The sequence below is a fragment of the Habropoda laboriosa genome, unplaced genomic scaffold, assembly GCF_001263275.1.
Source record: "Habropoda laboriosa isolate 0110345459 unplaced genomic scaffold, ASM126327v1 scaffold40, whole genome shotgun sequence".
In the NCBI taxonomy this organism is placed as follows: Eukaryota; Metazoa; Arthropoda; class Insecta; order Hymenoptera; family Apidae; genus Habropoda; species Habropoda laboriosa.
In genome coordinates, this window is record NW_017100231.1 from 3064362 (window position 1) to 3080532 (window position 16171).

At 40.6% G+C, this 16171-nt stretch overlaps 1 protein-coding gene across 1 annotated transcript in view; it reads left to right on the forward strand.

Moving 5' to 3' along the window:
- The first annotated feature begins 335 nt into the window (after nucleotides 1-335).
- LOC108571551 (glutaredoxin domain-containing cysteine-rich protein CG31559-like) overlaps nucleotides 336-16171 on the forward strand; it is a 59657-nt gene continuing 43821 nt past the window's right edge. Inside the window, exons 1-2 of the mRNA XM_017933617.1 lie at nucleotides 336-1360; nucleotides 1556-2074. Coding sequence (XP_017789106.1) covers nucleotides 386-1360; nucleotides 1556-2074 — 1494 coding nt within the window. The 5' untranslated portion in view covers nucleotides 336-385. The remainder of the gene's footprint in view (nucleotides 1361-1555; nucleotides 2075-16171) is intronic.

Here is a 16171-nt window from a genome sequence, read left to right on the forward strand (position 1 = left end):
TAACAGACCGTTCCGACACCGACGAGATGCAGTGTCGTCGATTGCTGGGAAGTTCGATCGACTGATCGGGAGGAACTCTCTATCGTTTGTGTAATTAAAGAACGACGAGACACTCGAAGGTGAACCAACAGATTACTCTATTTCTCGAGATGTTCGATGATCTTTGACGATATGTCCAATCTCTCGATGTGACATTGTTCTCTCGTTGCAATTAAATCCGATTGAACCACCTGTTGCATGCTTGTTGTCTAAAAGCACCGTACTCACGAGGAATCGTTCTACCACCCTTGAAAATTCCTATCGAAACAGAGAGACGACGAGGGAAGAAAAAGAGGAAGGAGAATCTAAGGTGTATCTCGAAGTGACAGTGCCCTCGAATGTGTATATGGACGGGATCGTCACGATGACCGTTCCACCGACACTGCCGGCCAAGACTCAGCCACGGGACCCGAGTCAGGTTGCCCGACAGACTGTGTCAATCCGGACTGTTTCCAGTCCCACCACGGTACCTCTTAGCACAGGGGCCGGAGCAACGGTATTTGTCGGACTGGCCGCTCCTGGCGTCGATTCCGCGGCCGCCTGTAGGAGAAGAATCCCGGAAGTGCAAGCCGCGAACGGCTACGGCAAGCAGAGCAGCGTGAAGCCGGCTCAGAACACGCAGAACCAGCTGCAACAACAGCACAGCGGCCAACAGCAGCAGGCGGCTCATGTGGTGAAGATCAAGATTAATCCGGATGGTGAGAAGAACGGAAGGGTGATATCGACAGTACGATTGACGCTTGACGAGAACGTCGTCGGCCACGAAGCCGAACAGGAGAACGGGATCGCGTGCGAACGTTCGAGCAAGCGTGACGGTGGTGTGGTCGTGAGTGCGACGAATCTGGTGAACGAGCAGCGTTGTGGAAGTGGCAGTGACGGCTGTGTGAGGATCAGTGTTGGCTCCAACTCCTTCGAACGCAACAACAACAACAAGGACAAACGTAATCGTAACGAGGAGAACTCGGGGAAAGATATGGTCCACCGTGAAACATCGGAACCGCTGAACACAACCACCTCGAGCAACAACCGTTCGAGCGCTTGCTTCTATTACAATTCGTACCCCAGCCAGCTGAACGGTATGGTGATGTCAAGTGGACAGTGTTCACCGAGTGACACTCTCGACAGTGGTACCTGCAGCGATCTAGACGGAACACCTCCGCCTCTGCCTAAGAAGAAGAACGCCAGTACGGTTATTCTAGCCAGTGAGCAGCATAATCGCACAGGCAGCTTGACGAGCAGTGGGGCGGAGGTAGATAGCGACGATAACGAGAGTAATATCAGCTGCGATTCGCTGAACGGTCGTGAACTTAGCGAGAGAATAGTGGAAGGAGGGATCAGTGGGAATGATGTCGAGACAGATCGAGCATCGCTCGATTATCAGGAACATTCGGAGAATCGTCGTTTGGAGAACGGTATGGGACAGCAGCAGACGTATCATCGAAGTACCAACGACGCTACGTCGAACGTGAACAGATTGGATCTGTCGAACGAGCAGGACGAACGATCGAGCAAGGAGTACACGCCGGTTGCCTCGTCTCCGGAAGTCGATTCGAGTTCTTCCTCGAACGGAGCTTCTCCCAGTGTCTCTCCTTCGCCGTCCGGTATCTCATCTTTGTCGAAAGCTTCTTCCACGCCTAGAATCAGAAGTCCGGACCCGATAGCCGAGCAGAACGGCAGACTCTCCTCTCCGGTGATAAAGGAGTGCACGTACGAGGAGAGGAAACAGGAGCAGGAGAGGTTAGAGCAAGAGTCGATGGTCCATTACGTGGATAACAACGTGAACCCTGTGACTGGAAAGAAGTACGTGTACGAGTACGACAGGTTCTTCAAGTTTCACCTGAACGAACTGAAAGCGGACAATAAGGACAGTAACAACAGGGGTGTGGTGTTAGGAGATAAAGAGAGCGACGAATGTTTCGCTGGTTACAAGATCCTCGACAAGGAAGCCATACGCAGTGCCAAGGGAACTGTACGCGGTGTTAAAAACAGAGTTCGCGCTGGGATCGCGACGTTCCTTCAGAAACCCTCCTCTCAGGTTTGTATCGTGTTACTCTATTATACATGCACCTCCCATTCATAAGTATCAAGACACTTCCTGAATGTGAAGCGAACCTAAATAGTCATTAAAAAATTATCCAGCTTCGAGTTTCGCGGTGTAATGAGTGCATACGTTTCGGCCGATGCGTGGTGCTGAATCTGCCGAAGATGTACATACCGGGTGTCTGAGTTTTTTCCGATCGAAATTTTTCAAACTTTGTGAGTACATTCTATGGGTGTACGTGAGAAGAAAATGTTATATGAACGTAGGTCCTTTGAAGCTTCGTTGAAGAGTTATAAGGAAAATATGAAATACGAAGGGAAAGGTTAACGAACTTTGTGATTTAATAAATAAAATTACCAAAGCAGCTTGGGAGATTACACGTCATAAAGACATATGTTTGTATATAGTTAAGGGTGAAATTGTACGATAGTTCCTGTAGGAATATAATGGGTGTCCTAATACTTATGAACGGCGGTGTACAAACACGTTTCGTTCCTCTGTGCTTGAAGAATTCCTGTTGCGTGCCAATTAACGGGCGATCCCGGCAGCTAAAAGAATGCTAAAGAGATACACAGGGAAGCGAATGAAAAGTTTAAATTAAGCGATGCTTATCAGCGCCTGAGGCCTGCGATGTTCGCGGTTATCCGTGCAGGAAGCCCCCGAACAGAAACGTTTCTTTTTTTCCACGGGGATTAAGACGGTAGGAAGCTTCCGGGGAAGTTGAAAGGGCGCGAAGATAGGTGTAACTGTTTCTCGACTTTGCTCAGGACGCGTGAAAAAGTCATGAATCGCCTTGAGAGGTACACCAAAGTGGTGAAAGGCGTTCTCAAAGGTCAGAAGGACAAGATGTGGAAAAATTTGCAAATCCGTGTTCTAGATTTCACCGAATATCTGTGGACGCTTTCGCACACAAACTTACCACTATAGATTATCGATAGGGTATCGACACGTTGTTGATATTAGTTTCTAAAACAGGACAGATTCTTTCGGATAAAAAAACGAGGTTACGAGTCGAAACACGCTAGTATGCTTTCTACGATAAATTTGAATAAAATAAACAGATCCGAGTGATAAGTTTATTACGCGTTGCATTCTACTCTATATCTAATTTTCACCCGGTATGCCGCGAGAGGTCCTTTTTGTCAAATTGGCAAAAAAATGTAATACACTTTTTGATGTACCGTAGAATTGTAGTAATTAGTTTGTGTGTGCCTGGAGATAGAAAAGGGTTAAAAATTGCTGCTCTATATTTATCTTATCGACATATTTATCGATCGTATTATCGTTAACAGTACTTCTAGAACGAACGCCTATCGGGCATCGTCACAGATACATACATACATAGATCGGCACTAAAAATGGCGAGAAAGACAACGTATAGAGCGTGAAACGGTGTCTCGTTTCGTCGTCTACGGACACTATCGACGTGCTTTAAATATCAGCTCGCAATAGCCAACCGTTGGTAGCCGGGCCTAGTAAACGACGCGTCGATTTGTTATGCAAATCAACGGCTGACACTCCGATCACCTGACGAGCGTTTCAACACGGTCCAATCGAACGGTATCGAATGGCAAGTTCGAGCCTGCTGTCGAGTAGCAATAGCTACACCAGCGCCGGCTATCTATTTACGCTGTTCGCGTGATACACTTGATTCGCGTCGTCGGCGACGACGACGACAACGACGACAACTACCGGCCGTTCGACGAGCGAAAAGCGTTAGATTTACAGTTAGATCACCTCCTCTCTGACCAGTTTCGATCGGGCTAGTTTGTTGACTGGCATCGATCGATGACGTAGATGACGACGGTGCGCTGTTGCGTCCCATGTGGTCCTCGTTGCAAGGTTTCCGGTGTTGCCATGCGAGCAGCGTGCATAGAACGAGAATCGTACACCGTCGATGCAGAACGGATCGACATAACGGTAGATCCGATAAAGCGATATTACAGCAACGTGCAGAGGAGCGTGCTCGTTGTCCCTAGCTACAAACCAGTCTTCTTTCTCTCTTTCGATCTTTTTTCTTCGTCTTCGGTCTCTCCCACTCTCCTTGTTCCTTCGTTTACACGGATTTTTCCGCATATGCATGATGTATGTACGTGTAACTGTTATGTGTACGTGTGTGTAGAAGAGAACCCTTGAAGTGCGTGTGTGGTCGAGTGCGGTCTACTTCGCGAAATTACAGACCGAGAGGAGACTGGACTACGCGAGAGTTTCCTTGTAACTGGCCACGGAGCAATCACGGATTCACTACAGCTTGTCCCACGGGATTTCGCGTATTGGCTCGATCGATGTGTTCTCTGTTGAACGTCGTTCGCTTTTTCGCGACCGTGAGCTCGCGTTGGAGAAATCTGTTACCGAGAGTTTCTTTGTCGACAAAGTAAAAATGAACGGATTTAACGTGGTTTACTTACTAAGAGGTTTATTTCGGATATGTGACCATTGATTGTCGTGTGTATCTGACTTTATTGGAGAATTGTGTGTGTGTGTGTTTTGTGACATTTAGTGATTGTGTTTTTGTTGATATTCGTTTTGTAAGATGTTTCTCGGTTTTCTGATATTTTGGTGTTATTACGATAGGTATTACCGGTGGATTATTAGTTCTCGATATGTTAGATTCATAAAGTGGAAAAGGAACAAGGTGGAATTACGATAAAAATGCGGACCGGACGGAACTGGGGGTTACATAACCTAATACGTCACATTGTCAAATTTGAATACAGTAACGCATTTCGTGCATCGAACGGCAACCTTTCGTTTATTGGAAAATTCAACATTATATATCTTTGCAAATAACGTGTATTCGCACAAACAATGTTCATGTGGGTATGTTTATTTTCGCTCTAGATTCGCCGGGGAACGTATTCGATCGAAATTGATGACCTCGTACCTACGATTTCTCTTTGTCGATTTTGAGTTTTATGCGAACGCACGAACCTGAGTCGCGGTGTGCAAGAATTATACATACGCATATGTATGTAAGATGTTTATCGAGTTCAATACGATCGTGTTGCGAACAATCGAACGTAAACTTCATAGAGAGCGTTCGACACGAGATTCCGATGTTCCACTTTCTTTCACGATGCTGTTTTATTTACCATCGTAGATGAGCAAATTTACAACCAAGTTATATCATCGGAATGACTAATTAAAGCGAAACACGTTAACTCAGGTAGGCACGGTGATATTACGTCGATTATTAAATTAAGGTTACGAATACTTTTTATAAAATTATAACCTCGTAAAGCACACAAAGATACGAGGCAATTCAGCAGCTAATTAGGTTAGGTTGAAGAAGCCGTAAATCAACGGCGGTAAAATTTCACGTAGGAATATTTCAGAAATCCAGCAGCATTGCGACTGAACACGTTTCGTGAATTTCATTATTCATTAAAGCTTATACATCCTCCGGTACGTATTGTGGAAACGGTTGAACCTTTGATGCAAGAGAGAAGGCCTCGGATTGTACAATATTCGCCAGTAAAGCAACGTAATGGCCGCGTTTCGCAACGCGTTTCTTAAAGGCTCCTCGCAACAGGTACATTTACGGGAGTCATTTACTTAGCGACAATTTTCCTTCGTTTCTTAACGCGTTTCATTAGATGGAAGAAGAAGAAGAAGGGGAAAAAAAGGGAACGCCGCGTTACGGTCAATGTTCTGACACAACGACCGCCCGGAGACGGAATCTCTCGCGACGACGAGATTAGAGTGAGAGAGAGGGAGGGAGGGAGAGCCGTCGCTGGAAGGTAATCTGCGGCTGCTGGTGTCGTAATTGTACTGTTTTTCTTGTCGTAGAAAAATGAGATCGCTGAGTATGCAATTCGTTTCATCAGCTGGCACACGAAACCGTGGCGCTGTTACGCTAGAAACGAGGTGGACTCTCTTGCGATTAGCTGCATTATGAATGGACGATGTTGTACACGGTATATTAATTACGCGGACAATTGGTAATATCTTCTAACTGTACCGAGGCCGTAATGGTAAATGTCTTCATCGTCGAACGTTCTGCGTCGAATTCACGCCATTATTTTTTGCACAGTTATTTTTGGTTACGTAATACTTCGACCCTTTCTCCATTGATTTATTTTTTATTTTTAATTTGTCATTTATCTATCTATTGAAATTAATTCTTTTTCGAGTGCTTTTCTAGTGAAGTGAGATATACGTTTCATTGATTATAAAAGGGTCATGGAGAATTCGATTAATTTTTAAAATTTTCCTTGAAAATGATAAAATTAAAAATTTAAGAAAAATAAAATTTGAAGAAAATTGAAAATTGTGTAAATTTTAATAAATGAGTATTTTAATGAATATTCTTTGATTCAAGTGAAGTATAAAATATTAAGGACGCACCACAGGTAACCTCGAAAAGATTTTCTCTCTTCGTGAATCGTATCTACGGTTCGATTTGACTCTTTATTTTCTTTTTATTAGAATAATAGCTCTTTATTCTGGTCACCATAGCGTTAAATGTTCCTCGATCAGAGTAAAAGCTGGGTTACAGAGATTTCACTTGCAACCTCAACTCAATACCTTTTTTTCCCTATAAATCATATTTACAGGTTGAATTAGCCATTGTTCTTTCTTCGCACGTATACTATCAATTTTTAACTACTATCGCCGGCAACAATAAGTGTTACTCGATCGTTAGCGAAAGCTGAAACACGAACAACATTCTAGTTGCAACCTCGTTCTAATTTTCTTTTTCGTCTAACGAGTCATACTTGGTGGCTCGAATTTATCCATTGTTGTTTCTTTCTAATATGTAACGCATTGCGTTCTAGTTACCGTTAGATGTTTCTCAATCATGCTAATATTAGATAGAATAAGAGGAATTTTTTTTAAATTTTTATTTCACGAGTTTTTTATTTAATTATCGTTAAGTTTTGATATTTTTATAAGTACATTGTCATTTTCTGACTATTCTAGCGTCAAGTATTCCTCGATTAGAACAAAAACTAAGACGTAGAACATTCCAGCATCAACCTTGGACAAATCCTTTTTCTTCCTACACTTTCTGCCTGTGTGTGTTGAATTTAGTGTTAAGTCAGTAAGCCAGAGAACGCGGAGAACGTTCTATTTACAACCTTGATTTCATTCTTTCCCTCTTACGAGTTCAATTTAATCCACCATCAATTCTTCGCAATTATATCGTCAAGTTGCAGCTATCACCGTGTTAAGTATTCCTCAATCGGGGGTAAAACTGTAATACAGAAACTGTTCGAGTTCAGGTCTTAAGTGAATTCTTGTTCCTTTCATATATCGTGATTATACAGGGTGTACCAAAGTACATTAGAAATTGAAGCAAGTGGAAATGTGGAAAAAATTGAAAAAGTGAATTTATATTGTTGTCATTTTTATGCAAAGCTTCAATTTAGCGAAAATTTGAAAATTTCGAGATACATACTATGTACATTACTGATTAAAAATTCGAGACCACTGTGCATTGCAAGAATCTTCACAAAAAGGTCAGAAATTCAATTTTAAATTTAAAAACACACTATTAAAATATATTCTTTTTCAATTTTTCCACAAAAGTTTAAAATTCTTACAAGATATGTTAAGAAAATTTGAAAATTTAGGGATACCATTATTGATTAAAAATTTGAGACCACTGTGCATTGCAAGAATCTTCACAAAAAGGTCAGAAATTCAATTTTAAATTTAAAACACACTATTAAAATATATTCTTTTTCAATTTTTCCACAAATTTTTCAAATTCTTACAAAATTTGTTAAGAAAATTTGAAAATTTAGGGATACCATTATTGATTAAAAATTTGAGACCACTGTGCATTGCAAGAATCTTCACAAAAAGGTCAGAAATTCAATTTTAAAGTTTGAAAATTTCGAGATACATACTATGTACATTACTGATTAAAAATTCGAGGCCACTGTGCATTGCAAGAATCTTCACAAAAAGGTCAGAAATTCAAGAAAATTTTTCATTACCCAAATTTGCCACATTAAAGAAAATTACAGTTCCCCCAAAATTAATCGCAAACTCGTCAAAACTCGATAGCATCTTTTCCCGTGAAAAATTGGCAAACTAGCCCATTTTCCTTCACACCAACTATTTCTACCAATTACCCAAATATTCCGCGAGCTGAATAACATCCGTAACGCGACGGATCCGAAGCCGCGACGTCGCGAGCGAGATGAGAAAACGTGTTGTAGGAAGTCACGTGGCCGCTTCCGCGTAGTTAACAATATGAAACTAACGTTAGATATCGCTCGCTGACATAACAGAACACGAATAGGAACGGAAAGCGCTGTCGTAATTTCCTGGTGGTGTATACGAGACGGTGCGGCGTTATGTATCAAGATGCATCGATGGAAAGGGATCCCCTTTTCAATTCCTTCTCTCCGCCTCGTATCAGCCTTTATCGCTGTATTATCGTTCACGTAACTCCGACACACCGGATTCGTTACGATACTCGCGTAATCCGTGACTTTATTGCGAGCTTCACGCGAACCAATTCAGACTAGAAAGTTGCCGAGAGTTTACTCTGAACTCCTTACTCTACAGGTAACACGGTGAAAATGCCTTCTTTTCCTTTTTTCTTTCCCTTCATCCACTATTCGCACGAAGAATGATTAATCGTGCCGCTGAAACGTCTGTCGGTTTTATCTTTATGCTTTGTTTAGTTTAGCTGCGTTCGTTACGCGTTCCTTGGATGGTAAAAGTAAAAGTTGGTTCATCGTGGAAAAAATATTTTTGCCACGGTTGTAATTTGTGGTTGCGGGAGAATGTTGAGGGACCTTCGATGGCGGGTCATCGGTGACCCGTTCGGAACAGAGTTCTGATTAGATTGCGGATTTTTAGGGATTTGTGGAAAATTTGAAGGTAAAAGTAAACCCAAAATATTTAGTGAATAAAAGAATAAAACAATTGCCTATCTAGCTTCTGTAGGGATGACCGAGCGTGAGTGCGTTGTTTGTATGAATGCGTTGTCTGTGTGAATGCGTGAGGGTCTATGGCCGGAGCGGTAAGGACCGGCGTGCCAGGTCGAGTGTTTGGGATAGCGCGAAAGATATTGAACGAATGTTTAGTTTTAGTAATCAGGCGAGGAGTGCGTGTGTGTTTTCTTCTAACGAAAAGTGTGCATGTATGCAAGATGACATTAGGACGAATGCGAGGGAGCGAAAGAGAGTGTGAATCCAGCGATTGATTGAGCGACATCCTTAGCGTAGCACCTAGCAGTATAAAGTATTAATAAATATAGCATAGTCAAAAGTCCGTTCGAGTTTACTATCCCTCCTCACATAAATCCCCTACACTTCTATTCTTTTAATTATATTCCCGAAAATATGAATTTGCATAAAAATCCGCAGTCTTGTCACGTCTCTCCTCTCTTACATTATCAATATGTTAATAACATATTTGTGTAATTTTAAACAATATAATGCTTACTAAAATAAGCTTACTAATTGGTTTTCCTTGCATGCGACAAATTTTAATATTGGACGTGAAAATTTCCAGCTATTACGAAAATTTCATTTAAACATGTGAGAAAATGTGGCGACGAGAAATTTTTTTAATGAACTTTTAGTGTTTTACGCGAGAGGGTTAACAAGCTTGGAACACAAAACAATTTCTCTCGTCGAGTCTACAAAAATAATGAATACTCTCCAATTCACAAACGATATTTCATCTATCAAACCTTCTCTCTCATCTAATTCCAGAAATCTCTTTTTAACAATCTCTCTACTAATTCCAGCCAGAATATTAATCCCGGTTCGAACTAGTCGACAGATCACAATCGTCGAGGAAAAAAAAGCACAAAAATTCCAGGCCGCTTTTACAACGAAAGCTGACGTTAACCCGGTCGCGTTGTGTAATACTTGGTTTAGCCCGTCGAGGATTAAATATGAAACGTACAGCCGATACGATAAAACATCGAACGCAATCGTACATATGTACATATACACATTGGAAAACCAGCACGTGCCTCGTTCCTCTACTTCGAGAGCGCAATTAAAACATCGGAATTATCCGGTTTCGGAATTCGTTCGCTAAATTAATTAAATTAATTCCATATCTGCGCAGGAAACGAGCAAAACTGGTCGTCGATTCGTTTCAAACGGCGCAAAATCCGTCGTTTGAAAGAGCGAGGAGAGAAGAGAGAGAGAGAGAGAGAAAAAAAGAATCTGGTTTCAATTCTATCGAGCTGTATTGACGGACGCACGCCAATTAAACGTAATTTGTAACGTAGCCTAATTGACAGTAAGAGCTGTAATAGTTCCGTAGGTCGAAGCGTTTCGCGATTAATTATCGATTAAACGTGAAGTCCGGCTAGAGATCGCTGGAAAAGTAATGAAAAACGATCGACAGATCACCGTATATGTATTCGATGAAAGAATGATTATCCAGATGGAGAGTTAATTTTAATCGAGCTGGTGAATAAGAATTAGGTTCTTGTGAATGTATCTCTTAATCGTTTGACATTTAAATTTGATCGAGTGAAACGCATACTTTGACTTGAAATAAATTCCAAAAGAGATAATCCTATTTTCCAAAAAGAGATAAGTTACATTTTGAGGCGAGACAATAACCTGTTAGAGAGTATAATTGAAATTAAATAAGATCCACGAAATTTGGGCCAACACACCTAAAAATATCATATTTTTGTAAATATTTGTTTGCCAAGCGAAATAATGATTTTTCGACAAAAATTTTACAATTTATTTAGGATATTAGACTACTTATTTTCCAAAAAGAAATAAGTTACGTGTTGAGGTGGTACAACAATCTGTTAGAAAACATAAAACAATGTTAAATTGTGAATATTTTTTAAAAATAATAATTTTTCACAAAAATTCTTCGGTACAGACTGTAAACTGTCTCACAAATTAATTTTTTAGAGAAAGTAAAATTAGAAGAGTAAAAACAGTAAGATTTAGTCATAAACGACGAAATTTGCCTAAAGAAGATGAAATATTCCGAATATTTTCGCCTGCGCCGAAATACTTTTCAACATTTCTTCGATCGACTGTACATAACGTACACGCGTAGTCGGACTCCAATCGGCATTGGCTTTCGCGCTCGCGCGCGCGACATCAATTTTTCGTGAAACTAATTCGCACGAGCACAGAGGCAAAAGGGGCAACCCACTTCCACGATACTTCAGACGACCTCCTGACGAAGAAGGTGAAATGATCGATGATAAACGCGGCAGAAACACGACCCACTTCATCGTTCACCGTCGCCGACTTTCTTTCCGATCTGTTCGCCGGCCTCGAGAACCGCTCGAAATCGACACTTATGGGCAGGCGGCATGTCACGCTTCATGTTCTATTTCTCTCCGCGATGCTTATTTGGCCTGCACGCAAATAAAGATTCAAATGATCTCCCGGTCTGCTCGTATCGAAGGCTGCCGCCATTGGAAATAAGAGAAACCAGGTCGATGAAAATCGTAATTGAAACTCGACGTGTAATTTCAATCCTTCGACGTTGTTTTTCCCGTTCGTCCTTAAAGTAACAACGTCCTGTCAAACGGTGTAAAATCGTTTCCACACCTGGAGATTTTAGGCGAGATTCTGAAAATTTGCGATTTTTCAAAGATTCGTCTCGTTCTTAACCCTTTGCACTCCTTTGTCGAGTGTGACTCGACTGAGAGTAAAATTGACGTCGAGTCACACTCGACATTTTTAAATTGCCAGCTTGATTATGTATTATATTTCGCGATATTTTTTTTGTAAAACAAATTTTTGATTTTGTAACAAAAAAGACCAATCCTTACAGAAAAGTGTCCGTATACGTACACTACCGGCCAAAAGTTTGGAATCACTGAGCGTTGCAGTTTACACAAAAATTTTCCAGAAGAAAGTCATCGACTTTGAGAATTTTTTATCATTCGAATCAATTGATATGAGATAAATTGATAAACGTAGAATTGAGATAAACTTGAAATCTATAAAAAATTAGCAGCAGATTTAACATTGATGAAAAGTGGGAGGTGATTCGAAACTTTTGGCCGGCAGTGTACGTGTAACGAAGCAATTGTTTACATTGCTCCCTATCGACCAATTGTCCTTGCAAGTACATTTTAAACGAAGCACTTAAAATAATGCGGAGTTATTGGAAAGAAAATGAAAAAAAAAAAATTCAGGGTGCAAAGGGTTAATCTCAAGATCAGGTGAAAGTTAACACTAGAACTACCTGTGGGGTCAAAATGTCACATTAGCAACTTTCGAAGAAAAGTGAATATTCGATACTGATAAGTAGACTGCGGATTTTTATGCAGATTCATATTTTCATGAACATAATTGGAAAAATAGAAGCTAAATAGGCAATTGTTTTATTCACTAAATATTATAACGAATACTATATTCTGGGTTTATTTATACATTTTTGCTTATTATGTGTATTTTTGTGCCTTCAAATTTTCCATAAATGCATAAAAATTATCATTTGCAACTTTCTTATTCTATTCTCTTCACGTGTGCTCCTATTCGTACTTTTATGAATTTAATTTCCTAATTAAGTTTCACTTATATAAAAGTTAATCTTTGGAAAATCACTAATTGGTCATTTTAATCCGGCTGGTTCATGGTGGTAATTTGAACGTCTTGCAAGTTGTCATACACAGGGTGGGCCACCTAATTATCTTCTCGACATAGCTACAGTAATTTATACAGTAATTAATTTGTCATTTAAATGGCCTCAGAGGCTGAATAAGACGAAGGAAACGGGAAAAAAACGAAAGGAAGGATCCGAGGTCGTCTTAAGTTCGCATTAATACGAACATCAACGTCTGCTACAACGTACGCTAGAAAAAAAAAAAAATACAAAGGACCTTGGTAAAACCGGAAAAAAGATGGCATTTGTAAAAAAATTTCTCTTCCACCTTATTCGTCCTTTGAAACCAGAAAAATTTTCTCATGCCACCATATCCGGAGGAGATAATTAGGTGGCCTGTTTTACGCGGCTCACCCTGTACGCGAGTGATGTATGATTTCGCGGTTGATGTCTCGAAAGCAGTGATTCTTTGTGTTAGATGTGGGTCAGGAGTAAGTAGAAGATATTGTGTGTAATTGCAGGCAACATATGGTTGAAACTGTTGAACGGTTTCTTCGCTTTTTAATATCGTTTTTACGTGAATTATTCCGGGACGAAGATTGCGCATTTCAAATTTCTACCACGAATTTGAAGAAAAAGCGCACGAATCCTGAAACGATGGAATTTATTCGTTTCGACGATGCTAATATCGTCACTTCTCTTTTAATCATTTTTGGTATCGTAGGTATAAAAACTTTTGGATAAAATCTGTCCACGCTACGAGGAATTGTTAATCTCCCGCGGAATCGAACGATTCTTTGCTTTGTGGAAGCTACTGCTCTGGTCTCAACGAGAAAGAAAGGTTCACGTGTAGAAACGTACTTTCCTAATGAATCACGATCGAAGCTAAATAAGTACACATCCAATGATCTCTCAAGAAACGCGTTTTAACTGCTAAAATACATTCTTCCCTTCTGAAGAGAGCCCTCTCATCTTACTGGAGTTAATTCTTAACCGTTTGACTGTCTAATAAAATCACGAATTACGGTAAAAAAATTGACGCTAATAAATGAATATAAATAATATATAATACATTATATTTCACACGTATTTTTTGAACAATTACGCCGGGTACAGTCATTTTTGAAACAAGAGATACACAACCCTGAGTCGTAATCCCTTAACTTTCTTCCTAAGAATCTCTCTCGAGTGAAACAGTTAAATATTAGACATTTTGCCAGATCCTCACTCGGGCAAAATCCTCGATCCTTGAATCCTAAATCTCCGTCAACGAATGAATACCCACAGCATTAAAAAGATCTCACAGTCGACTTTCAACAGGCACGAATCACCCATTTCTCAGCTTCAATTTGCACACTTTCGAGGAACGTTTAAAAAACTGGAAAAAAGTATCTACAAATTGCGTTAAAGACAGGTTTAAGTTATTCCCGAGAAGCACATCTGCGCGCCTGAACGTCTGCACGGAAGAATTTCTCCTCCTCGTTCACGATCACGCCACAATGTTGCGGTGTATCGATCTTCGTCCACTTATCCGTCGATTTTCGAAAGTGGAGGTATATACCTTGGCGCGGATTGCAGACAGTCTGCGCAAAGGTTGAACGAACGACGCGAGTAGCAGCAGCTACATCGTCGATGATCGGAATCCACTTGTTCGACCCACTTCACCGTCCCTCGACTTCCGCTTTTTCGTTCTTGCGTGGAGGACGTTAGCTCGGCAGGTGGCGAGGCCAAGCAGGCAAGGCAGGCGTCGTGAATTTCCCGGTTAAAGAAAACGCGGTAGGCATGTCCACGAGACAAATCGGGTGGGAAAAGAGAAAGCGGGTCAAAGAGGCCACCGTGGCGACAGCAACAGAGACCAGGTAGTTTTAACCTCCTCTTCGATTCGTTCAACCTTCTCTCCGGTCTCCTTATTTCCTTCTTCATTTCGCGGTGGATCTCACTCCTGGCGCATCGGGAATGCACGGCGAGATTGCCTCGATCGAGTGTCACAGCCGCGATGCGGAGGTTTGTGGGAAGTATAGTCGGTGGAAGAAATATGGTGGAGTCGTGAAATCGGTCAGGTCGTCGAAGTTTGAGGCGGACCGACAGAAATTTGAGAAGATTGGGGCGTGAAAGGTCTGTCTGGCCCAAATGAATTATACAGGGTGTCCCAATTAACTTGGGTAATACGTTGAAGTATCTCACTTGTTTCTGGTGATATGAGAATTTAACCCTTTCGTTACTATTGCCGCCTATAGGCGTATTGAAAATTTGCTCACACTACACTCTTGGAGTCCCGTTCCGCCTTAATTTAATACTTAATCCTTTACGCACTTCCACCTTAATGTAACAAACCAAATTTCAAAACGATACGGCCAAAGTAAGAAATTTTGCAGCCGTGGTTAAGAATTTACCGTCGGTCACCGAGGTTACGCATTCAAATCTGTAGCGAAAGGGTTAAAACGGGCAAACATTATGAGAACAAATTTTTCTCAAGGTCATTCGATATTTTTTTGCACGAGACTATACGTTTTTATCATTATGGCGTAATAGTTGAGGTGGAATTAATTTTAATTTACGAATAAACTGTAATTTTGAGAATTGTGGCTTGAACGATGAACAAAGATAAGGTTCCTTTTTGATAAAAAAGTGTAGAAATTCGGAGAAGCCATAGAAAACTTGTTTTTTAATTTTCTACAAAATTTGGAAATTTTCAAGTTTCGACAGATACATTCATTATCTATATTTAACTATAACAAAAATATTTTCGTTACACTTCGTATCAGAAATTGCTATTTCATATTGTTCGTTCTATTTATAGCAGATCTTGTTAGGTTTCTTGTTATACTTAATGATGGTATTATTCTCGAGAACGAGACAAAGGTTAAATCCAATTCAGACTTCCTCCCAGAGTTATAGGAAGAGCTTGACGATACTGGGTGCCGGACAAGATGAAAATTTCCACAGACCTTCGAACGCTGAACTGCATTCGAAATTAAAGTCCACGTTTTTTCTCATCACAGAAATTTGTCTTATTTTACGTTCGTCCGTAAGAATTCTACCTTGCACTTAGAAATAATTATAATACGTCTCTGTCGCGTACATAAGAACCCGTAGCAATAAGAAATAAGGAAGACTAACGTTAGCTCTGTTTACGAAAACAAATCTCGGTTCTATAATGAGCTATTACATCGAATCGCGTAATGGCCTAATTACCACGATTTTGCAGCAAGTAGAACGTAAACAAAGCCAATGTTCAAGGTATCAGAAAAGTAATACTTTTCCGTTACATTACCTGCTGCCAATTTTTTTTTTTTAGCGAAAGTCGACGATGTTCCGTATTATCGAGCATTTACAAACAGTATCTGTATCTCGTAGGAAATACTCGAACGTCGTTTCTTTCGTGCACCAATTACCACTGACTCATCCGTTGTGCAGTAAGATATTACTTTCGAGCGATACAAAAATGAACAATTTATTCCATTAGAAATTTCCATTTAATTTATCGCGATATCGCTTCGCAAGTTTCGTTTATGTGAAACTTGTTTTTAGGTCAAATTCAGGTTTTGCAGGCTAACGATGTTTCAGGTGTGCAAA